Here is a 23969-nt window from a genome sequence, read left to right on the forward strand (position 1 = left end):
TTTTCCTAGGGATGGCCACAGAGACAACAGAGCAGCCATCAGTCATTTTATATAAATACAGAATTTCTAAACATTTCATTTACAGTAAGACAGGAAACACCCTCCCCAGACCCCGGCACCCCCCGCCCCATGATTTTCTACTTCAACAAGAGCTGAATCCCTGAGCTTGTATTGTACCCATGTTGTTTTTGCTTCTCTTCCTCCCCTCCCCCACCTTTTTTAAAAGCATCATGAATTAGTATCTGTTGAAGAAGTGAAAAAATCATTTTGACATGAATATAACTATCATTGGGTTTTACATTAATGTGATAACTTGGGAAGGGGTGAAAACAATTGGATCATTTTATGCATGCTGTTCTTCAAATGAAAACACTGGCTTTTCATTTAAATTTATTTAAATTTTTGTTGTTAGTGGTATAGAATTTGTTTTTTGGAGTGAAACTCAATTAACTTTCTCAGTGGCATGGTAGTAAGTCTGAAATTGGTTGCTAATATGAGAATGATGGTTTTTACTATAAAATAAACTACATGGAGACCAAAAGGAAACCACTCTGTTTCTCCTCCTTTGAACTTTGCATCAGAAGGTCTTGGTATATATACCATTTTATGGATGTATCAGATCAAGGTCATGTGTTAGGGTAAGTGAATGCAGTTGTTTGTAAAGTGTAGTTATGTGAGGCTCTGAAAGGGTTCTGTAGTCCTCTTGGTTGGGAATGTCTCTCTCATGTTTTGAATAATACTCAGAATCAGGAAAACAAATCTTGTGGCTTTTCTTAAAGAAGCTTTTTCCTTTCTTTTTCTTTCCTGGTTCCAGAACTCCCTTCCCCAAGAAGGGTTAATTTTTCTTTCATAATTGTTAGCCATAATGTGGCTAAGACCTCCACCTCGATTTGATTCCTCGCAGATTAAGGATATTAGATAATTTCCTTCTATTTATTGTAATACTGCACTGTATTATCTTTCTATCACTCAGATAATTACTGAGGAAATCTACATTAATTTTTTTGGCTGGAGCAAGGCCTGCTAAACACAGGAATGATGTATTGATGTTTTACACAACAAAAGTTTTCCTCCTGTCATTGTCCAATCAACAGAAAGATATTTATCATATCGCAGAGCCCCTTCTTTTCAAGAACAAAGCCGGTAGGGAAGCACGACCAGCCAGCAGACCTTGGGGTTGGTTTCTGAAACTCAAGCCAAGCGAAGGCATCTGCAGCTTAAAGTGTCCTTCATATTAAGCACTCACAGCTGAGTGCGATGTTGTTTGCTAAATTATGAATGTGTGTAATTAAAATCTAGTGGCTGTTTCTATGAAAGATTTACAATGTTATTTCATCGTTTGTCATGGCTAATTAACAATATTAGATGAAGTTTTTCTTCTTCAAAGGTCTGATTTTTTCTCATTTATTTATGTCAGAAGTGATAAACAGAGTAGTTAAAAGCTTCTCCGTGTGCAGGCAGGACAGAGGCAGCTTGCTCCTTCACACCTCAGGGTTCAGGGTTCAAATCCCTCTAGACCTCGAGTGGTGAAACCGGACTTCTCGTGTGCCTCATTACAGGTTTCAGAGTCTAGAAGTCCACATTCTGACTGCAAAAACTCAGGCCTTTCCAACCACAGGAAAAACTGCCTAGATTGGCAAACTGTCTTTCTGTGGGAGCCAGCAGGAGAAAGGGCCTCCGCCCACCCCCTCGTTCCTCTGCAGAGGTCCCCTTGAAGGCAGCCTTGAGCCTGAGCCTTCCACGAAGCTCTGGTAACCACTCTCAGTCCTGGCTGATGACAGGGTGTTTGAAGACCACCATCCATTTCGCCTTCCCTGGGCAGTGGCCATCTCATTCTTTTTTTTTTTTTTTTTTTTCCCTGCCTGATTTCTTTCAGCAACAGCAGGTGGCTACCCAGCAGTTGGCTTTCCAGCAGCAACTTTTACAGATGCAGCAGTTACAGCAGCAACACCTCCTGTCTTTGCAGCGCCAGGGCCTTCTAACCATCCAGCCAGGGCAGCCCGCCCTTCCCCTCCAACCTCTCACTCAAGGTAAGCATTGATGATGCAAAAGGCATTGGTCTCTCAAGACTCTGGGGCAGTGATGGGGGCGCAGGGGGAGTGGGGTCTCCTTCCAGCTCATCATGAAGGAGATTGTTTGTTTAAAACACGCAGATGCACACTTAGAGGCAAAACCAGCTCAGGTAACAGTGATGGACCCTTCCAGAAGCCGGAGGGCTTGTGAGTGCCAAGATGACAACCTAGGGTGGTCTGCAGGCTTCGCCGATGTCACAGGATCAAAATGTTGCAGGAGAGAAGGCAGTAATGCTCTGTCTTAGGGAGCATTTTAATCAGATCTCACATTTTCGGTTTGGAATCGCAAATACATTTTCTTGAAGGCTTTCGTTAGTCATTTTAAGATACATTGTACATCCTGTAACTTGCTGTGTTTTAAATCGTAGTAATGCCTTTGAAATGTCTCTTTTTAACATCTAGGGAGAAATTCAGGTAAACAATTGTGATTCATCTCTCGCTGTTACAGAAGCCAAGGGGGTTTTCTGTTGGAATCTCTCTCTTTTGCATTCACTTGATTGTTGGTTTTTGAGCAAGTTGATTCTGCACCCATTAGAACAGGCAGCCTGTCCATCTCCAGCTCTTTCTTGAGAATTGGAGCTCTTTGAAAAGGAGTGAGATTTCATGGATTTAGAAATTTCTTTGGACAAGCCATTGACATGTTCTGTCAATGGATGTTTCCCGTCAGACAGAAATGAGTACTTTTGCTGTTCTTAGGACATCCCTCTGGGTTGAAGCAACTCTTAACTTTCACGTGGGCAATGTGATACACAAATGACTTATTCAGGACCAGCCAGAAGGAAAGGAAGGAGGGAAGGAAAGAAGAAAGAGTCATGCTGTGTTTTGAAATACAGGTCCTCCATGCTGTACGTGGTACAGTGCATTTCATTTGCCTCTTCAAGGCCCATGGTAGACTCGGGTGTATGTGTGTGTGGTGCCTTCAAGACTGGTAGCTAAAACCTTTGGTGTCTTGGATTCAGTTGCGTTACAGAGACAGCTCAAAATATGAAAACTCTTTCTCCCCCCTCTTGATGCTGAAGGCATGGCCATGCGTTCAGTAACTTTTGGTGTCAGGTGGGGCCAGTGAGTCATATCTGCCTCGAGTCTCTTGAGTCACCCACAACCAACTTGTGTCCCTCCTAAGGTTCTTTGGGTTTTCTTTATGTCTTAATGCTGAGCCCAGGACATTTTCTTCCTTTAACTTCCCTCTCAACTCCCCTCCTCCTCCTCCTATTACTGCTCATCCACACAATATATAATCAATATCGCCATTGCTGTCGAAATAGAAGACTTGGTAACTGAGCAGTGCCAGGGTGGGGGTGGGCGGGGGGAAGGACACATGGGCTAATGCACTTTTGTGCTTGCAAAATGTTATAACATGCATTAATTACATCTTTGTATTTATTGTCGGCAACATCGCCGGCTGGGCTGACACACCCACTGGACTCCGCTTCTACCTCGCTCATCTTTTCCTACCGCTCCTATACTATTAAGTGTGCTCACTAAGGTTCATTGTTATAGTCCATCAGCTAAGCTGTCCAAAAGAGGGCAATTGGGCAGTGACAAGACAAGCTCACATGTAATGTGAAAGAAATGAATGTGGTGATGCATGAAGTGTAATCTCTGCAGTAACATATCAGAGACACCGGTAGGTAATTCACTAGTCATGGCATTGATTGATATGCTTAGCAGTCGGCTCTAACGCTTTAGCCCCCGCAACATTAAGAAGATGCATATTTATAGTCTAAGGGGGTGTCTTTATGTGTGCCCAAAATGCATAAATGCAAATATAAACATTTCTCCTAGTGAAATGAACCACCCATGTCATAGCCATCTCTCTTGGAATCAAAATGCTGGTTTTGTGTCCCCTAACCCCTTGCCCAAAGTGGCTGGAGAATTCAGTCATGTTGGACTACAACACAGTCTTTTTTTTTTTCCTATCAGAGAAGATGATGACTTAAAACTGGTGTCATTATGAGGTTTAAATCAACTTTCTGCTTGCTTGAACATGGTCACCTGGGTATGGAGGTACAAGGACAAAAAAAGGTTGATCAACTGTGTTTGTTTTAGAGCCAGTGATACCTGGGATTGTAAAATTGAGTTCCGTGAACAGTAATCTGTCAACTGTCCCCGCAACATACATTTTTTAAACCTGTGTCTGCACTTTCTTTTATAATGAAGGGGCCAGTTGTCCTGGAAAAAGACATGTAGGCAGGCACAGGGTGTATGTGTTAAAATGCTAGTAATGCTCACTTCAGGATGTACTCACCATGATTCTTTTACATCCCTGCATGGTCTTGGCTAAGTTGCCTTAAACGTGCATGTAAATATCACAGTATTGGAAGAGACAGAGAGTAATATTTTGAAGACTCTTTTTTTACCTTGGAGGTTTTAGGTTATGAAACGAAAGGACCTTTTTTTTTTTTTTTTGTAAAATGTTTTTAGGGCTGTTGGAGGGCCTTCTCCCTGTTTTGTATTATTAGCATGTCTATTTTTCCCCTGATGGCTTCAGTCATATCATCTTCCTCAGCACCTGTAATTCCATAAAGAAATACACTTTTAATATCATTCTGACTTTTTAATTTTTTTTTAATATAAACTACAGTTGGAAGAAAATTGCATGCCTGCCGATGTACCTGTTAATGGATTTGTTTAACTTGGGAATATTATTGCTATCTACCATTTTGGAAAAAATGCATGCTTTCTGGACATTTGATGTCCCTTTAGTCTGATGAGTGACTAGCTTACCTTTTATCTGTCTTAATTCTGTCATGAGATCTCAGTTGTCAAATAACAGCATCCTTTGGTAGATACTATTCACTGAAGTAACAGTTAAACATCACTAACAAGGTGTAACATTGATGGAAGAGACCGATTTGACTGCCTTTCTGTGAGTCTGATGCGAATGTTCTTCACCATAATTATCACACTGAAATTTGACCCAGAAGGATACCTTGTTGTCAGTCAGTGAGTTACTATTTTATTTACCATTTCTCCCTGTGGATGAAGAAACTGATTTGCTAGCCCATTGGACTAGAAGGAGAGGAGAGAAACATTAATGTGCACTGTGGGCCTAACAGGTATAACAGGGCATTTCTCTTTGTCTTTATTTGCTGGATAAACAGCTTACTTTTAAAACAGCTTCAAAGTGCTGCTTCAGAGGGAAAGTATTAACACAGTGGTTAGAAACCCACCTCCCATGCACCTTAACCCAGAAATCAATTAGTTTGAGTTGAAAAACTTGGCAGCTTGTTCTTTTTGTGTGTATTTACTCCCCAGAAAGTAAAACTGGGTGTTGACTTATGTGGCCTTATATCAGTGTGCCATCATCCACAGACAAGCCTATTCACTATTGTTTCAATTGAATAAACAGTGATCCGAGGGTCAGACATCTTCCCAGGTAATTGCTGGTGTGCAGACATCAGTGGCGGCCTGTTAGCTACCAACCCACCCTGCACATCACCTCACTAGGTGTTGGAAAAAAATAGCCGAGATGCAGCAGAACTGGACACAGGATTGTGTGGTGACCTTTCCCTTTGTTTAATTTGCCTCCGAGGTTTAATTTCAGGGGACAAGTAATAATTGAATATGCCTAATAACTAAATGCTCATTTGGGACAAAATCCATCAAAATATAATTGGCATTTGATTTTTATGAAGGAAGAAGAAAACTGACTTGGCTGTCGATGCATTCGAAGAATATCTGACCACTTAATGTATCATTTGAGGCCTCTTTTATAATATATATTAATTGCAGAGACTCAAGCGTTTGAACATTTTCTTGGAGAACCGTTAGGAGAGACCAACTGTTTTTGTTAACGCTCCTCTCAGAAAGGCGGGGAAGGTTATTGGTCTGCTGTGCAATAATTTACTCCTCTTTGATATGCAAACGATCCACGGTGAATATAAAAAAATCCTATCAGACTCATTTCACAGTTCTTAACCACTCGGATTCTCTGGAGTCCATCGCCTCATTAGACCAGTGCTCTCCAATGCTAGCATAATTAAAATCTTTAACAGTTTAGCAAAGTAAAGATGTTTGGCTGATCACGTTGAGATGATTATCTATCCATTGTATTCTAAATGACAAAAATAAATTAAATTTAGACCTTGGCATTTTTTATTATGTGTTTCAAATGAATATAATGCACACAGCCTTCTTTTTAAATTCAGTACCTTAGGTTTGGTCAGAAACATGCCTGTTTCAGTTCCTGCTATATAGTCAGAAAATGGCAGGCTTCCTAGGAGAGCTCAGTTCCAGCTCATTGAAACAATGAACTGAGATCCAGACGTCCAGTTCTAATGTGGCATTGCCTTGTGATGTCAAGGGTTGGTGATTTCTTCCAAGTTGTCGTCCCAGGTGGTGGTTGTCAGTTGCCGTTCAGAACGTGGTTTCTTCTGTGTGTGTATGCGCTAGAATATGCCTTGAGGTCAGATTTGGAAATCCTGGGCTGTAGAGGCATGCCTCCAGAATAAAGGCTTCGTCCCCACATTAGTGAGATTGACATACTGATTGAGTGTCTTCTTGGGAGGAAAAAAAACAAGGTAACACTTCCTGCCCAAGACTCATGTCCATTGTGACCCCCTTAAAGAGCAAGAGAACTTTACTGCTTCAGGTTTCTTTCACTTTTTCATTTCATTCTGCAATGGTTCATTAGCATGGATCTAAGAAATGACAGTAATAATAGTGTTACTTGTATAAAAAGTTATACAGTTTTTCAGTAGACACATCCATCAATTAAGCATGTGGTACAAGAAACCAAAATTAATGAGGAAGATAGGTGTGTTAATGAAATAATCATAGTATAATCAATTTGACTGTTAAAAGTTGAAAAGCATTTCAGGAAGACGATATGAATTCATAATTTATGTCTAAAAGTGATTAATAAAAACTATATTTAATAACAAAGCTATTTGTCATCATTTAAGACTTAAGCACAAAAATTATTCATTTTGTGGTTCATGTTGTCATAATAGTATAGTTGAACAAATTTATTTTGAGCCCTTCTTTGTGTCTAAAAATACAGTAACATCTATCTACATTTTTTTTTTTTACCCCAGCGGTCTAGAAACAACAGTTTGGATGGAGGCATACAGTCTTTGCAAAAAATAGCTGTGTTCTGAATCCTTTTCATGGGAGTCTTTTATGTGTGATGAGGGCACTTCAGGTGGAGGACCCATTCCTTCCTACCGTATTTGCCTTAGTTGAGAGGGAAGGAAAAAAAAAAACTGCATGCCCCAAAAAAACCCTAACACTAGGCTTTGTTTACTGACTCTTTGATTTAATTACTGTTTGAAGAGGACGGAATTAGCTGTTAATTGATTTAATTATCCAATTTGTTTGTTTCAGGCATGATTCCAACAGAACTGCAGCAGCTCTGGAAAGAAGTGACAAGTGCTCATACGACAGAAGAAACCACGGGCAACAATCACAGCAGTTTGGATCTGACCACGACATGTGTCTCTTCCTCTGCACCTTCCAAGACCTCCTTAATAATGAACCCACATGCCTCTACCAATGGACAGCTGTCAGTCCACACTCCCAAAAGGGAAAGGTAGGAACGCAAATCTGAGATGTGTCCGAAGCTAGCTGTAAGGCGGAGGGGTGGGTGGCCTCTCCTCGCCGTATCTATCTCGCTGCTCCCTAATTGGATCCATGTGACTGGAGTGTGCGTATAATTACTTAAGAATGTATTCAGTATGGTGTGGGTGTGAAGCATCTAATTATTGTCACCTTTTCAACGTGGAATTAGCACTTACGTAGATGGAACCTGAGCTTAGGAACCCAGGCAGCCTTTCGATCTCTCTTTTGGATGAGGTGGTCTTCCAGGCCTCCTCTTTCTGTCAAGTGTCCACTGCATACAAGGTGCTTTCCTTGTCTTTGTGTGCTTTCTAAGGAGATAGCAGTGTCTACTGTAGGCTGTGTTGAATTCCAGTTTGAGAAAAGATAAAATGTACACTACTCTGCAGTTCCCTCCCTGAAGGCGGGGGGCCCATCTGTTTCACCGTTGTGTCCCCAAAGTGTTTAGGTTTGGGTTTTTTTTTTTTTTTTTCAATAGACTGTCAGTGAAGGTTTGTAGGATGGACTGATGGAAGCGGTCCACATATATGCACACACAGACATACAGAGCCACTTTATCTGGTCTGTATTGTAGCATTGACTCAATTTCCATATTCCTGTTTGGAAGTTAACACTTTATATTTTTAAATTGCCCTGAGCTTCACTTGGATGTTAGTTGAAGCTGAGGTATTTTGAGAGATCCAAAATACATCATGTGAACAGACAGTGCTAATAAAAGGAAGCTGTGAATCCATATTATTATACCTTAGCACCCAGAAACATTAATACTACTATTCAGTGCTTTTTCAAAGTAGAAAAAATATATATACAACTTTTTTTGTTGTTGTATATTTTTAACCTGTTTCCTATGTAGCTCGTATGTAGAGTGTCCACGCACAGAAGAAAAGAGACCCTAAAAGTCGTAGGTGATAGCAAATGTCATTCCCATTCAGGAAAACCAAATTTTTTTGTTTTTTTATAAAGGGACCAAGTGAAAGATTTTTTAATTATGTTCTTCACTTAAGCAAGTACACATATAATTTCATACGTTTCTAAAAATGTTGAACATGAAGCCCACTGATTTAATTAGATATATATCTTTATACCAGCAGTACTTGATCCATTCAGAGCTTAGTAATCACAGAAAATAATATCTAAATATTTGTGTATGTGTTGGTTGTGTGTGTATCATGTTCAAACCCAAACTCCATGAGAGGTTTCTGGAGATGAGATTATATATGTTTTAGCCAAAGCTTGCAGCTGTCCTTCTAACATCACTTTAGAGTTTCTGTGGCAGGCACAGCAGAACTAAAAGATGCTTTTAACTTACTGGTTTAGAGGAGCTTGAAAAATAGAATGGTTGACAGTAAAAATTAGTTTGGAAACATTGGACCAAATGTGACTTCTCTCATTTCCAGTGAGGATAGGTTTGCATGTCTGGAGACCAGTCTTAGCTCTTGCCGTATAAGGTCTTAGAATGCCTTTGTAATTAAAAAAAAGAAAGAAACACTAGACCTTAGATAGATTTTAAAGAAAAGGTTCTACGTTGTCGTCCTTTGCTCTACTTGCTTTTGGTGTCCTGAGGTTGATGCTGTCCATTTACAGCAAAGGAATTGAATTACATCTTTATCCATAGGTAGCGAAGGGGGCCATACAGTGAAAAATGCCAACTGATGCACTTAAAGTATTTATTGTGATCTTGTCGGCCATTGTGGAGCCTGCACAGATTTCCTGTGACATAGGAGTTTCTCCCTGTCTAGATGCACTGTGCTCCGTTTCATTCTAAAAGGTTATATATCTGGAGTCAGGTAGTAGATTAGCAAAGAGGCAAATAGGAGAAGAATAGCCCTTTTCATGTCTTAAGGTGCATTTGAAAGTAAATGGATCTCAGAGACAGTCTAATTCCAGGAGAATAAGTTTGTTGGATTTCTCGTTTTATGGTCCTTATGTGTCTGCACAAAAGTTGGGCTTAATCTTCATTATACTACCTGCCCACGTTAGAATAAGGATCAGGAAAGAATTCAGATTTCACTGAGCATTAATCTGGATGTAAAAACAGGCTGACTTCTCCAACTGTACATGCAAAGAAGAACCAACTATGAAATTATATGCTGCTACTTAATCTCTGGGGCCTCTGAGTTTATATTATGTGGTAGGTTCCCAGATATGGCTGGACTGAATCAAATTCTAACCACATTTTAACTGAATGTGACAAATAAGAGAGATGAGCAGAGCACCTTAGGTTAAAGATAAGTCAAAAAGTTACAAACTTACAGAATTGATCACTAAAAATTGAATTATTAGTCAGCTTTGTATATAAGGACTCAATAATGAGTATTTTATGGTTTTACCATTTGATGGTTTACTTTAAAATCCCATGGGGGATATTGCTATTTAAATAGTGGGAAATGGTTTTTTAAAAAAGTTATCCCTCTCGCAATGCGTTCTCCCTTACACAATGAGTTGTCGTTTGTCTCAGGAGTCCCTTTGAGAAGTTCATCCCTTACTCACCAGGAGCATTTGTGAAATATATCTCGTTTGAAGCTCTCCCTTGGTTTCCTCGTAGTATTCCCCACCCCCAGTGCTGCTCCTGGAGCTGTATCTTGGGGTACCGGCTTTAAGAATTCTTTCTGAAAGGAGTTGGGAGTACTCCGTGCATAAATTCATAGGGCCCAAGGTAGCATTGTGAGAGCTGCGGTTTGCTTTTCAAAGTCGGATTTCCATGCCATGTGGAAGGCTCCTCCCCCCGCTGCCTACCCCCGTGCATCCTTCGAGCTCCCGTGAGCAGCCACCGCTGCAGCAGCTCTGGGGTTTGGTGAGCTGCAATCTGTTAAGGAGATAAATAATGTGCTTGGCACGACACTCCTACTCTCCTCTTTAATTTGTCTTACACAAGGAAAATTATAATTAAATCATTCAGGGTAAACCCTTGAGTGTAGAGAAGGGAAGAAAAACACACACACACACACACACACACTTTGGTAAAGATTGCCAGTAGAAACCCACTCCCCTGTTGTGCGGGGTAGAGACATGTATCAATATTCAGCATCATTAGGGGAGGAGCTGCCCATGTGATTTGTGAGGCGGATGCCAGCGCTCAAATCAAGGCTTGTTAAGATCCTGTCCCAGTGCGATCACGGACCTTCCGCATCATTAGAATTCAGCACAGGCACTGCACTCCATGCTTTGATTTTCTTACGAGAATTCAAAAATGTTTATTGTGTTGATTTTATATATATATATATATATGTATATATATGTATATGTATGTATATAAATTCGTTGGTGCAGTAGACAGGGCTCTGTTGTCAGGCCTGAGAGAAGTGTGGGGGGGATGAAGTTCAGGCAGGAGCTAGGCAGCTGCAGAGCAAGGCAGGCATATCCATGTCTTACTGTCATTTCATTCCGCAGGACCAGGGCGTCCTGACTTCTTTGGTAAATAGACAGAAGTTCGACCTGGGATACCTGTAAACACAAAGATATTATCTCGCCTTTCTCAACTGTCTGACTATCTCGCTTTAAGAAATTCCGAGTTTTGGTGTGCGTAAACAAAATCAACGCCATGCAAATGAAACATTTATTAAAATGCTAAATTTAGTAAAGCCCTTTGAGCTTCCTGGATCAAAGCAGCTATGTAAATACAAATAGCAATTACTACTTAAGTAATTGCCTGAATTAAAATTCTAAATATCACATTATATTATGATGCACTAGGGAAGGGGAAGAAAACTCACATTTAATCTTCTTTGTCCCTGTGCCAAGCAACTGGCTAAACTCTTGCCTTGGGAGTGATGTCTCGTTTTTAGCCACGTGACCACTGGGAAGCACCAGGCTTTGTTATACCCATTTTCCAGATGAGGAAGTTGGTTCATTAAGATTAAATAAGTGACCTAGGGTCATAGAACTGGTTAGTCTCATAGTTGAGATGCAAATTCAAGGCTCTCTTTTAGTTTGTAAAACTGGACTTAAGAGACTCCGTTCAGCACAGAAGTGAATACTTAATTATGATAAATTAAAGTTAGTGCTCCAAAAGAAATTTTAAGTTGGATTTAAATTCACTTAAACAGTGTATTGGCTTACCTACTGTGTGCACATCAGCATATTTAAAGGGAAATCCCAGAGTTTCCTGTGTAAGGTAGACAAGTAGTTCCTGAGCTTCTCTTAAAGGGAGGGTGGGTAGGGAGGATTTGCAAAATATAAATCATTTACAGTCTGAAGCAGCACATAAAGAACAAAAACGGACCCCATGCAGGATCTGCACACAGGCAAATGTAAAACAGGGCGCGCTCTTCTTTAACTGTATCCTGACTTTCCTTCCTGTCTTATAAATCTTAGGTTTCCTCATTGAGCGCGTCATCTGGTCTCTATTCTGCTTCAGCTGTCCTTCTGTAGTCCGTATCAGAGATAGCCCTTCTCTCTGATCCTTCCCAGCTTTTTGCTTTTAGTTCAACCGCTGTTAGTAGATGTTTTATAACTCGAATATGTCTCAGATGCATAGCTCTTCTAAATATTTGTTCCAGGGTTTCCTTAAGCGTTTGGTGAAACGTTTCTTTAAACTCCTGAGAGATCCTGGGTTGTGCAGCCTCTTCTTTGATTGAAGCTGCAGTCACAGCCTCAGGTGACCCAGGTCGAGGAACCTCTCTCTTTCTGAGGCCTGACCTGCCTTCTGTCCTCAGGAGATACCTTCCTTTTCCTTCTCATTCATTGACACAGCCCCACGTATTTCAGTTGCTCGCAGTTTCCACACTTCTCAGCTGGCAGCCACCTTCAAATAGCCCCTGAAGGTTTTTGCTTGGCTCATGGGCTTCCAGACACTTTCGCTTGATACAAAGTCTCTGTTTTCGATTTGTGGCCTTTTGACATATTGCCGTGGATCTGACTATATAACAATAACATTTATGTTGACTGGCCCCTCTGTTTTTAAAAGGCAAGGAACTCTGAGTTGTGGACATGCCTGGTGTTTCGTTTCTCTTTTCTTTTTTTATTTTTTAACTAAATTCTCTGATGATGAATAAACAGTTGTGCTCTTGGTTTCCTCGCTAACATTCTAGAAGCTTGCTTTCAGAACTCTTCCGGTTACACAAGCCTTTAACTTTTTGCATATATTCATATTCATATTTAGGGCCTCTGGAGCCAGACATTTAAACAGTAAGCTCTAGCTCCCATGACTCTGAATAGCTCTTCCTCATGTCGACTTTTTTTTTTTTTTAGTACTTTGAAAATCAAGTAATTTCTTTCATATTTCATTTGATTTGACGCACTTGAACAAACTAGTAGCTCCAGATCTTCTGTCCTCATTAAATTGTCTTGGCAAATCTGCAGTCAAATTGTCCCAGATTGTCTTCAGAAGTGTCAGGCTACTTTTTGGCCATGTTGTTGAGGCATCTGATATTACAGAGGTCAGCAGTTTATGACCTACCAGCCAAATCTGGCCAGCTTCTTATTTTGTAAATAAAGTTTTATTGGAACACAGTGAGGCTTGTTCATTGATATGTAGTCTGTGGCTGTTTTCACACACTACAATGGCTGGCTTGAGTAGTCACAGCAAAAAGCACATGGCCCACCACGAGTGAAATATTTACCATCTGGCCATTTACAGAAAAAGCGGGCCAACTCCAGCGTTACCCATTGAACCAGCGTTTCTCAGATTTCCTGATGATAACGTCACAGGTATTTGTTAAAACATACATCTTCCTAGGCCTGAAGATGTGGATTCCACTGGTGTGAGATGGGGTACGGGAGTTTCTTTGTCATACCTACCCTAAATTCTCAGGCTTCCCTGGTGGTTCCATGGTAAATAATCACCTGCCAGTGTAGGAGATGCAGGGTTCGGTCCCTGGGTCAGGAAGATCCCCTGGAGAAGGAAATGGCAACCCACTCCTGTATTCTTGCCTGGAGAATCCCATAGACAGAGGAGCCTGGCGGGCTACAGCCCATGGGTCACAAAAGAGTCAGACACAAGTAAGCGACTGAACAACAGCAAACAGCAGCAGAAGCCCTAAATTCTTACTGCTCAGAGGCTGTAGACCTGCAACTCTGGCATCATGTGGGAGCTCATTAGAAATGCAGGGTCTCAGGCCCTATCCTGGCCCTCCTGAGTCAGGGTCTGCTTTTTCACCCAGTCCCAGGGTTAAAATGCAGTCCTTGGCATGCCCATTCAGGTTTGAGAAACGGCGCGGGTAGCATGCCCAGTTCACCTGGGTTTTGACACAGCTGGAAAGACAGTTTTTCATCCAGATTTTGATGACTCTCCCAGACATTTTCAGTCCACTGAACTAGTGGCTTGCCATTCTTGTATGAGCCAAGAGAGTACAGATACTGCTACTGCTAGAAAGAATCAGAAACTAGCATACGATGGTGTTGCTCAGCCAGCTGTCATTTATTGAGCTATTACTTTGTGCCAGTCACAATGCATAAAGGACTTGATAAAGGCCTTGATCTTGATTTTTCCCATTTTATCCTCACAATAGCCCTATGGGTTACTGTCTTCTTTGTACAGATTGTGTTGTTGGGCAATGTATAACTTGCATGAATCACACAGCTAGTTAGGGACCAGGTAGGGACTAGAAGTAGGGTGTCACCAAGTCTCAGGTCCTTGCAGTGGCAGCCACATTCTGGTGGTTCCCAGGTGGGCTGCTCATCAGAACCACCTGAACTGCACCCCAGACTCTGGGTTACAGCCTCCGGGGGATACAGTTTGGGGATCAGAGTCAGGCCATAACCTTCCAAGATGGTAGCCTGGGGCCAGCCTGTCTGTTGGGCAGTAATTAGGGAGAAGTCCTCCATCTTTCTCTGCAGCCCATTCTTCTCCCCCAGTAAATCCTTTTGCACAGACGGAAGGCAGGGGTGACAAGGACACGGGTGACAAGCAGTGGAGACTGTAGAAAGCAGGCTGAGCATGTCCCGTCAGGTGCCTGTGCCTGTCTGCTGAGGCCTGAACTACAGGCGCTGCTTTCTGCTCCAGAGCCAGCTCTTGGCAGCATCAGCTGTGCCATGTCTGTCTGCCTGTTTAAGGCAGAACTGGCCCCGCTTATGTCCGAAAGAAGCTCCTGGGCACTTATTAACTTTTTGTGCACCAAAGCACTGCTGGGTGTTTGGCAACAGTCACGTTTAGAGGAACTGCGATCATTTTGTCTCTCTGCTTGAAACCAGTTGTTCCTGGGTTTTAGAAATAGAAGGAACACTTTTCTTAGGGTGGTGTAGCCTGATGCTGTGTCATCTCCTGTCATTCCACACATTCAGGAAGGGCAAGGAGAGAAAACCTTTAACCTCGTGGCACATCCTGGGAGACTGGTGTATGGATTTTCTTAGCTATTCACCTTGTGGGGTGATGAAAAGAAAAACACTCACCCATTATTTTCAAATGGCTGTTATATCTTATCTCAATAAAATACCTTTTACCATAACATACCATCGTTAGAACTTATAAATCTTATTTCTGTTTTTTGTGTTTGAATGATACATACTTTCCCATAAATCAGCATCAAGGGTCTGGAGAGCCAGGTTTGTTTTATAAGTTTCTCTGAGATTCAGTTGAGTTTTAATTTTTTTTCCCCTTGGGCGATGGCAGAACATGAATCTCAACCAGGGGCAGTTTCTGCCCGGCGTACCAGGTTTCTCAAACAAAATCAATTTTGAACCCCTGTTGTCTCTCACTGTGGAAGTTATCATTGTTTTCTGACGAGATGCTCTTGCTGATAAGAGTTGTTTTTTTTTTCACCCAGTGCCTTGGTTGGTCTACCTGCGCTTGCATGGAAACGCCTGAAACACAGTAGCTTTCTTAGCATTCATTCCACACAAGGGGTGTAAAGGGAAGCATATAGTGGGAAAGGGTGAGGACTCATCCTTGGGTGGCTCTGATGCATAGCCTGTTGTGCTAGGTTTTGTCTTTTTACCTGTAAAAATGTCTGGTTGAAATGTACACTTTATCACTTGGATTAAATGAATAGACACTTTTCTTTGGTGAATATGGATCCATCTGCAAGTAGAAAGGGAGACCAAGGGTCAACAGAAGGCCACGTGGCTTGGAAACCTCCTAGTTAGGGGTTCTTGCTTAAGTGACAACCAAGAGTCCAGTGTTTTGTTTTTTTCTGTTTGTCTGGTTTGCATTTTTAAACTTAAAGATTGTGTGTGTGTGTGTGTGTGTGTTTGTGAGACGTGGACCATTTTTAAAGTCTGTATTGAATTTGTTACAATATTGCTTCTGTTTTTATGTTTTGATTTTTTGGCTGCAAGGCGTGTGGGATCTTAGCTTCCCAACCAGGGATAGAATCTGCACGCCCTGCCTTGGAAGGTGAAGTCTTAACCCCTGGCCCACCAGGGAGGCTTTTAAGCCAGCCGGTGTTGGGGTCCAGTGAGCAGGAATCTGTGAAGGAGACTTAAAAGCAAGGCACGCCCTTTTCCAAGGTTGACCAAGATGCTGTTTTGCGCCAGGGCCACCTGGCAGCCTGGCTCTCTGCTCTTTCCAAGGGAGGCAGCATTGTGGACTGGCTGGCTGGGGTGATGCAAATGAGTAGGCTGGGCATGTTGAGCTGTCCTCACTTTCTTTATCCCACCCCCAACCCCGCTCTGTGATCAGTCAGGGCCTAAGTATATTATAAAGTATATTCTCCTCATTAAAACAATAGTGGAAGCTCACAAAGGGAAACCGTTAATATGTGTTCCAGCTTGTCATTTCTGCCTGTGTGAATAGAGCAGATAACCGTTCCTCTGGGAAACTATTTCGGGAATTGAGCAACAGATACGCTAGCCAGAGAATTCTCCTAACTGTAATTTTCCTTTTTCTGTGTACTCAAAAATAACATCCTGCTGGGCTCCTCTGTGCCTCTGCACAGACACAGCACAATTGCCACAGCCCAGGTGGTGGTAATACAGGACGATCCCCCGGGCACATGTCGCCCAGAGTTGTACAGCTTGTTCAGTGTCTTCGTCCATATGGCGGTGTGTCCCATTCACAGAAAGACACGGGGCTGTGCCTGGCAGGTACCGTGGTCAATGTAGTGTGAAGAGAAGCCCTCAACTCATAGTGGCCTCTGTGGTACAGTTTGTTTAATGGCAAATCTGCGTTCTCAAGTGCACACACCACGCACACTCACACTCAGCCAAGAAATTCCAGAACAGCCTTGCCTTGTCGATTACCTCCTCACTTAACCTTCCTTCTTCTATATTTTAGGAGCAAATGGTTAACCCAGAGGGTATAATTCAGGTGTATGAAACATACCTGTTTCATAAAATGTCGTGTACATATATTCCTTTCTAGGTGGTTATTCGTGGGTGAACTCAATTTGAGGATAGCATGCTTGTCCTAGACTTGGTCTATAAACTCTACAGCTTTCTTCTTCTCTCTTTTTGCATTTTCATTTGTGAGAACTTACTTTTATTGTGCCGTTTGGGTTGTTGGACTAATGGCTTTGATTTTTATGGTCTCAGAAAAAGGAAAGGGAAAAGGAAAAGCTAATCATTATCAGTCTTAGAAATCTGAGAATAAAACATTCCCCAGAGGTGTCAGAACTGAAAAGGGGGAACCGAGAAAACAGAAATTTCCCCATGAAGAAGGTAAAAAATAGTCACATTTTAGAAAGCACTTTGGAAAATTTACCCGAAGGCAAAAGCTTCTCCATTTATATACCCAAATTTTGTTCCGCTTTTGTGTAACTATTTGTATTCTTGTTTGGTAAACAAACAGACCTCATAGCAACTGTAGCTGATGATATTTATACTACCTGTAAGACTTCCCTAAACAAATAGACATAGTTTTATGACCTTCAAATTTTATTCCTTTTATAGTCTTCAAGGAAATCAGTCTAAGGGCAAGTTAATATTTCTTTCCTTTCTTTCTTTTTTCTTTCTATTTTTTTTTTTTAAATATGTCGCTCTCTATCTTTGAAGGATTGGCTCTGTGTGTGTATTTTACAGTTTGGCTGTGAATGTTGAGTTTGAAGGTATATTATGGCAAAAGGAAAGAGAAATCTAAAGTGTTTGTGTAAATGATGTGGTATTTGCTTTTAAGAGGGGCCATTTTAGTCATCTGGTAGAATTTCTGGTTATACATCCAAAAGGCTAAAAACCTCCACTGCAGTATTACTTATAGATCTTCGAATTGGACAGGCATCTCTAGTTATATCTCTCCTTTTTATATCTAAAATATTGATGGAAACATTCTGGTATACATGAGCCCCTATATCCAACTTACATTTTTCCATATGAGTCATATTTAAGACAAGAACAAGATGTCTCCGTGTTAAAGATCAGTGTGAGAAATAAATGGCAGTTTACTTTAATTAGAAAAAAAAATTGACACCAAGAGCTGGAATAATCCAGTAGTGTTTGAATAAATTAGAGGATTGTACAGGGAGAAGTAAAAAGAAACTTAACAAGGATAAATGGGGAAGTTTTGCCCAAGGTTCAACCAAAAAAGCGTGCCTTTGCAGGACAGAAGTCACCAGACAGTACTGAGGTGGACCCGTTTATTCTGCAAAACTTCACACAGGCTCTGACCCAAGTGTCTGTGGCTTTGAAGGTTAAAACCCTGACCTTGACAGTCTGACCTCATGGAGCTGGCTTTGCAGGAGAAGAGAAGTAGAACAGACACGTAATCGTGTAATGAAAAGACAGAATTAAGTTCCAGGGGAAGAAACGAAGCCGCAAAGGTGTAAGAGCAGGGCTCAGGTCACTGTTTGTATGCATGGGTCTGGCGAAGCGTCTCTGAGGAAATAACCCTTGATCAGACAGGGACAAGCCCTCTAGGCAGAGGGCACAGCAAAAGCAAAGCTCCTGAGGCAGGAGCAGAAAGAGAGCATGCTTTGCTGGGTTGTGGCTCTTAGCTCGATCAGTGCGAGGGCAGCTTTGTTGTTCAGTGGTTGGAACTGTGGACTCTGAAACTGGATAGCCTGCATTCCGGGACAGGCAGTCCATGCCGTGTGCTTCATCTTGATGTGCCTTGATGTGCCCGCTGTGAAGTGGGTGCACTGCCATGCCTGGCCTTGTCGATGAAATGAGTGTGTGCAGATTGGAGTCTGTGGCGCACAGGCAGTCCTCCATGAACAGTAAATGTTTGTAATGATTTAATTAATTAAAGACTAATGAATATGGTTGTTTTTTAAGGCCATTTGTTTGTTCAAGCCACCTTTATTGAGCTTTTATTTACTAATTGTAGGTTCTGGAAATTAAGAGAAGACTTGAACATACTTCTTTCCCTTAAAGAGCTCACAGCCTAGAGAGAGAAACGCGGAGACAGACACTTGCCAACACGGTATAATAAATGCAGTGATACAAATATAGGCAAAATGAGATAGAGTGTATGGCTAGATAAACATGAGCGCTAGTGGTAGATCGTTGTGGCTGTATTTCCGTCCCCCACATTTGCATCAGGTGTGCTTTTTGGATGCAGTGAACTCTGTGACTATTATCACAGATAAATGAATAAATAAAGTTTAGAAAGACAAACCCAGAGTACTTACAAGTGATTTAAAGACCAATATTAGGAATTTTAAAAAATAAATTTGCTCCATAAAATAGTTTATATTGGGTCAAAGTCTTTAAAATTTTTTCTCTTTGAATTGTTAAGTCTTGGTACTTGGATCCAGACTGTCTTCAATAGCGATTAATAGTTCACTTGCCAGTTGCCACGTCCCAATCACCTAGCACAGTCAGGCTGGCATGGAGCCATTGCTGAGCCTGAATGTTCAGAATGTAGTGAATTTATGAAGCGCTGATGATCAGGAACCCATCAATAGTTGTTGCTACGTGTTGGCTGTAGATCCGTAGATCCTGTAGGAGTAACGGGCTAGCCTTTGTTGATACGGTGTTCCAGACAAGATAGAAAATTTGAATTTCTGGTCAGAGTGATTCTCAGTCATTAGCTTGCATCAGAATCATCTGGAGGACTGGCTGAACTGCAGGTTGCTGAACCCTAGTCTTGCTGTTTCTGGCTCAGTACTGGGGGTGGAGCCTTGGAATTTGCGTCTCTGACAAGTTCCCGAGGACCATACTCTGGGAACCACTGCCATAGAACATGCCAGCTGCTGTTTAGATGCCATGGCATTCTTGCCTTCTGCGAGTCTTAAGTGACAGAGGAAGGAGCTTGGTAACTATTATTCACTATTGAAGATAGTCTGGATCCAAGTGCCAAGACTTAACATTTCAAAGAGAAAAAAATTCTAAAGGCTTTGACCCAATATAAACTATTTTATGGAGCGAATTTATTTTTAAAATTCCTAATGTTGGTCTTTAAGTCACTTATAAGTACTCTGGGTTTGTCTTTCTAAACTTTATTTACTTTTTCATTTTATGCCTAACATTGCTTTTTGAGCTTTAGTTTCCCTTACCCTGTTCCTTTTAGCATTGAGCTCCTATTGATACTCTTAAGTCCCAGATCAAATATTACAGAATTTTATGTTCCAGTCATCTGTTCAGTTCTCTCTCTCTCTCTCCTCTGCTGGGGGATTGGGCAGACCTTTTCTAGAGAGATTGAAAACTTAGTTATAGTCTACAGTAATGAACTCCAAATGTGTTGATCAGTCACCCTGTCAATATTAAAACTTTTGAGTGTGCACTTCTACTAAAGATAAAGTAAAGTGTTAGTCATTCAGTCGTGTCTGACTCTTTGAGACGCTATGGACTATAGCCCGCGAGGATCATCTCTCCATGGAATTCTCCAGGCAAGATTACTGAAATGGGTAGCCATTCTCCAGGGGATCTTCCCAACCCAGGGATCAAACCCAGTCCTCCCGCATTGCCTGCAGATTCTTTACCTTCTGAGCATATTAAAGATACTTTAAATCAATTGCATGCCTAACATGGTACCTATAATATAAACAATTTAAAGTATGAGAAATACATACACACATGCATACAATTATCTATTCATACAAAAGTTCTAATAGTATCTTCACACATGATACAGAAATGGTAATGTAATCTTAGCACCCTCCCGTGACTCTTCTTAGGAATCTAAGTTTATAGACTGTCATCTAAGGACTCAACATGATGCTTAAGCACAAAGTAAGTGTTTCATAAAACATGCTGAGGAACTTCCCTGGTGGTCTGGGGGAGCGATTAAGACAGTGCTTCCACTGCACGTGGTGAAGGTTCCATCTCTAGTTGGGGAACTGAGATCCTACACGCTGCGTGGCTCAGCCAAAAAAACAACAACAACATACTGAATTAAGGGCAACAAAGAGTTTAATCCAGTGGCCATTAGTGAAGCATCTTATACTACTGAGAAGTAAAAGGAATGCCGTAAAGTAGGAAGTAATTCTTGGAGAACATAAAGTGTAGGTGCCTCATGGTTTTAGCCATTTTATTTCTCTAACTCCCTTTCTCGTTGAATCACCTCTGCTTTCTCATCTGACCCTCAGATGCTTCAGTTACATGACTTCTCTGGTTCTGGATTATGCTTGTGCTGACTTCCACAGCGTGTCAGGGGCAGGGATTAAATGAGAAGAATTAGGATTGGAACTTTTATTTATGTTCTTTGGTTTTCTGGGTCTGCTTGTTTCCTCTAACATATGGACAAGGTTCCACACAGACCTGTGACTCACCAGTGCAAACACTTGCACGGACATAATGCGCATGCCTGCCTAATGGTGTTAATATCTTTTGGATTAGTGGTCCCTATGTCTGTATTGACACAGTTGCTCACAGCCCCTCTTTGGAAAACATTCTGTTTTCTTAACAAGATCCCAGTGTTAATGCTGCCAGTGGGAAACTCTCACTTACAACCCTGGGATAGCGGTTGCCCTTATGGGTGTCAGAAACAAAAGCTGGACCTCTGCCTCTTCTTGTCCTTTTCCTTTATTTATCCCTTCACTCGTCACCACACAAACACAGGCATTCAGCCTTTGTCATCACCCGCCCTGTGTTTGTGATTGATCGGAACACGCCGGCCCAGTCTCTGATACTCAGGCTCTCCGCTGCTCCGTTGTCTTGCTATGCCCTTGCTTCTGAAATCAAGATTGTGTGTTTGCCCAGTGCAGCTGAAAAGGGACATGGAGATGATGGCGAAAAAGTATCTGCCAAAGTTAGGACCTGTCAGCATGGCACCAGACCTCAGATTCTTACCATTTGGTAAAGCAGCTCATGACAAGTCACACCCATAGCCTGCACATAGAATGCCCCCTAGTCCTAAAGGGTGGGATCTAGTCCTCGAAGCATCTGACACACTGCACTCTGCTCTTGTGGCTTTTGTGGGTCATGAAGGATAACTCTGAGGCTCTTCTTTCCTATTGAAAGCTCAAAGAAACTTACTAGTGGGTCACTGTTGACTCAGGAAGTAATTCCAGTTACAGACTGCCTCTCCTTGAGGGCTGCTTCATGCACTTTGATTTTCCCAAAGTTTAGTCATTTCAGTATGTGCCCTGTTGTGATGTGGTTGGAGAGTTCTGCTTAGCTGACTGTTATTTATATTATGTTCTTTAAATCGAGTCATTTTTAATGTAAATAAAATAAGCCTTATCCTAAGAAACAGTATCTGTGAAACCAGGAGTTGGAGAGAAGAGATATATTTTTGTCTAATACAAATTAAATTTGCTAGTTTTTAGAAATGTGCATTCTTGTTTTTCCTGGCATTGTGTGGGCTATCGTTGAATGCACACATCTCATCTGTTGGGATATTTTGGTAGGACTTCTCTGTTATTACTGAGGAGAACCTTGACTGAATATGGTACTATGCCAAGTGGATGGAAACTCCCGCTTTCACAATATATCCTGGTTTCCTACTTACTGAAAATATACATCCTCTCGTCCCAGGTTCAGGGATACCGCGATGGCTTGGGATTATTGTCAAACCCATATTCAACAGTTTACTCCAGGGTTCTCCTGATAAATAGAGTACCTGGTAAACACTGTTCACTGGCCAAATCACTCAACAGATCAGAGCTGATGTAACACTGGAAATGACCTTCTCCTGGTGCTAACTTCAGTCTTACCTGTTTCATTATATTAAAAAACAAAAACAAAAAAACAACTTGCATATAATTCTTAACTTTGGACCAGCAAAAGTTTTTGTGAGTTTGTACCTGTTGCTTGGTGAGGTTGCCCAGTGTCCCCCTTTCCAGAACTACCCATCTGCAGTTGGCATTTCAACCAACAGTTAATAGAAAGGACATCTCACGAGTATTTCTGGAAGTGTGACAACCTTTAGGACAGATTCAGAACAGGGAACTCTCTGGATCCTTAGCACTCAAGTTTTGGTCCAGGCCATATAGCTTCACCGTCACGCAGGAGCATGTATTATCTTGGGTCCCCTCCCAGAGTTCCTGAATCAAAATCTGCATGTTAAAAAGATCTCCAGGCAGTTTACATCTGTGATAGAATTTGAGAAGCATTGGCTTCCCTAGTGGCTCAGATGGTAAAGCGTCTGCCTATAATCCGGAAGACTTGGGTTCAATCCCTGGGTCGGGAAGATCCCCTGGAGAAGGAAATAGCAACCCACTCCAGTATTCTTGCCAGGAAAATTCCATGGACTGAGGAGCCTGGTAGGCTACAGTCCATGGGGTTGCAGAGTCAGACATGACTGAGCAACTTCACTTCACTCTGTGGTTAGCCCTGGAAAAAAGGAAGAGTGTGTATCCTTACCTGTTAGACGCAGTTTTAAACCTTTCATCCTAGGTGACAAGTCTTTGAGTCATTCTCTTGCCATCTTCAACTTTTGCCATACCTGCATATATGTGTTTTTTTTTTCCTTAAAATCGATGAAGTTAAATGGGTTTTATTAAAAGTTATCACTGAGAAGTCACAACTCTGATATATTAGTCTTTTTTTTTTTTACACACAGGCATGAACCCTTACCTATGAAAGTAAGGGTATTTGTATATCACTGACTCATCCAAGTCACTATGTTAGTAGGCCATTCCCTGAGGACCATTGCAGAAAAGTGACCCATATTTCTTCAAGATAATTTGTATTTCCAGAAAAAGATAAACCCAGATGTAAACAATCAATAGCTTGTGTTTCAGATGTGAAGTTAGTTACGGTAGACTTCACTTCTCGAGGCGCAATATTGAGAACAGATAATAACAATAATCTCCATCATTGTTTAAAAGCACAAATCTGGCACTTAATAGACTAATTCACAGTCACTCCAATTGCAAGTTTTCCTCATGAATATCATATCACAAGGGAATGTGAAATCCTCTAATTAAACATGATCTGAAAAGCAGCAGAAAACGGAGATGATGAGCGTTGTGGGGAAGGAGAGACAGGGACTCACTGCGTGGGAGAGTGAAAGAGAGAGAAGCGTGTGTCTCTCCCAGTTTGGAGAGTGTTCCCATCTTTCTGTGCTCTAGAGCTGGCCCTTTGATGGGCTTTAATAAAACACCGTTCTCTTTGATGATAGAACTGATTGCCAGCTTGCTTTCA

The 23969-nt window shown here is 41.5% G+C and overlaps 1 protein-coding gene across 12 annotated transcripts in view; it reads left to right on the top strand.

The window, feature by feature from the left end:
• FOXP1 (forkhead box P1) overlaps window positions 1-23969 on the top strand; it is a 622410-nt gene that overhangs the window by 531193 nt on the left and 67248 nt on the right. For all 12 annotated transcript variants that reach the window (XR_011250843.1, XR_011250844.1, XM_069561641.1 and 9 more), the window contains 2 exons: window positions 1877-2030; window positions 7401-7605. Coding sequence is in view for 10 of the 12 variants with exons in the window: in XM_069561641.1 (XP_069417742.1) it covers window positions 1877-2030; window positions 7401-7605 (359 nt within the window). In the remaining 2 variants the exon portion in view is untranslated. The remainder of the gene's footprint in view (window positions 1-1876; window positions 2031-7400; window positions 7606-23969) is intronic.

This window comes from Ovis canadensis, chromosome 19 (assembly GCF_042477335.2).
Source record: "Ovis canadensis isolate MfBH-ARS-UI-01 breed Bighorn chromosome 19, ARS-UI_OviCan_v2, whole genome shotgun sequence".
Lineage (NCBI taxonomy): Eukaryota > Metazoa > Chordata > Mammalia > Artiodactyla > Bovidae > Ovis > Ovis canadensis.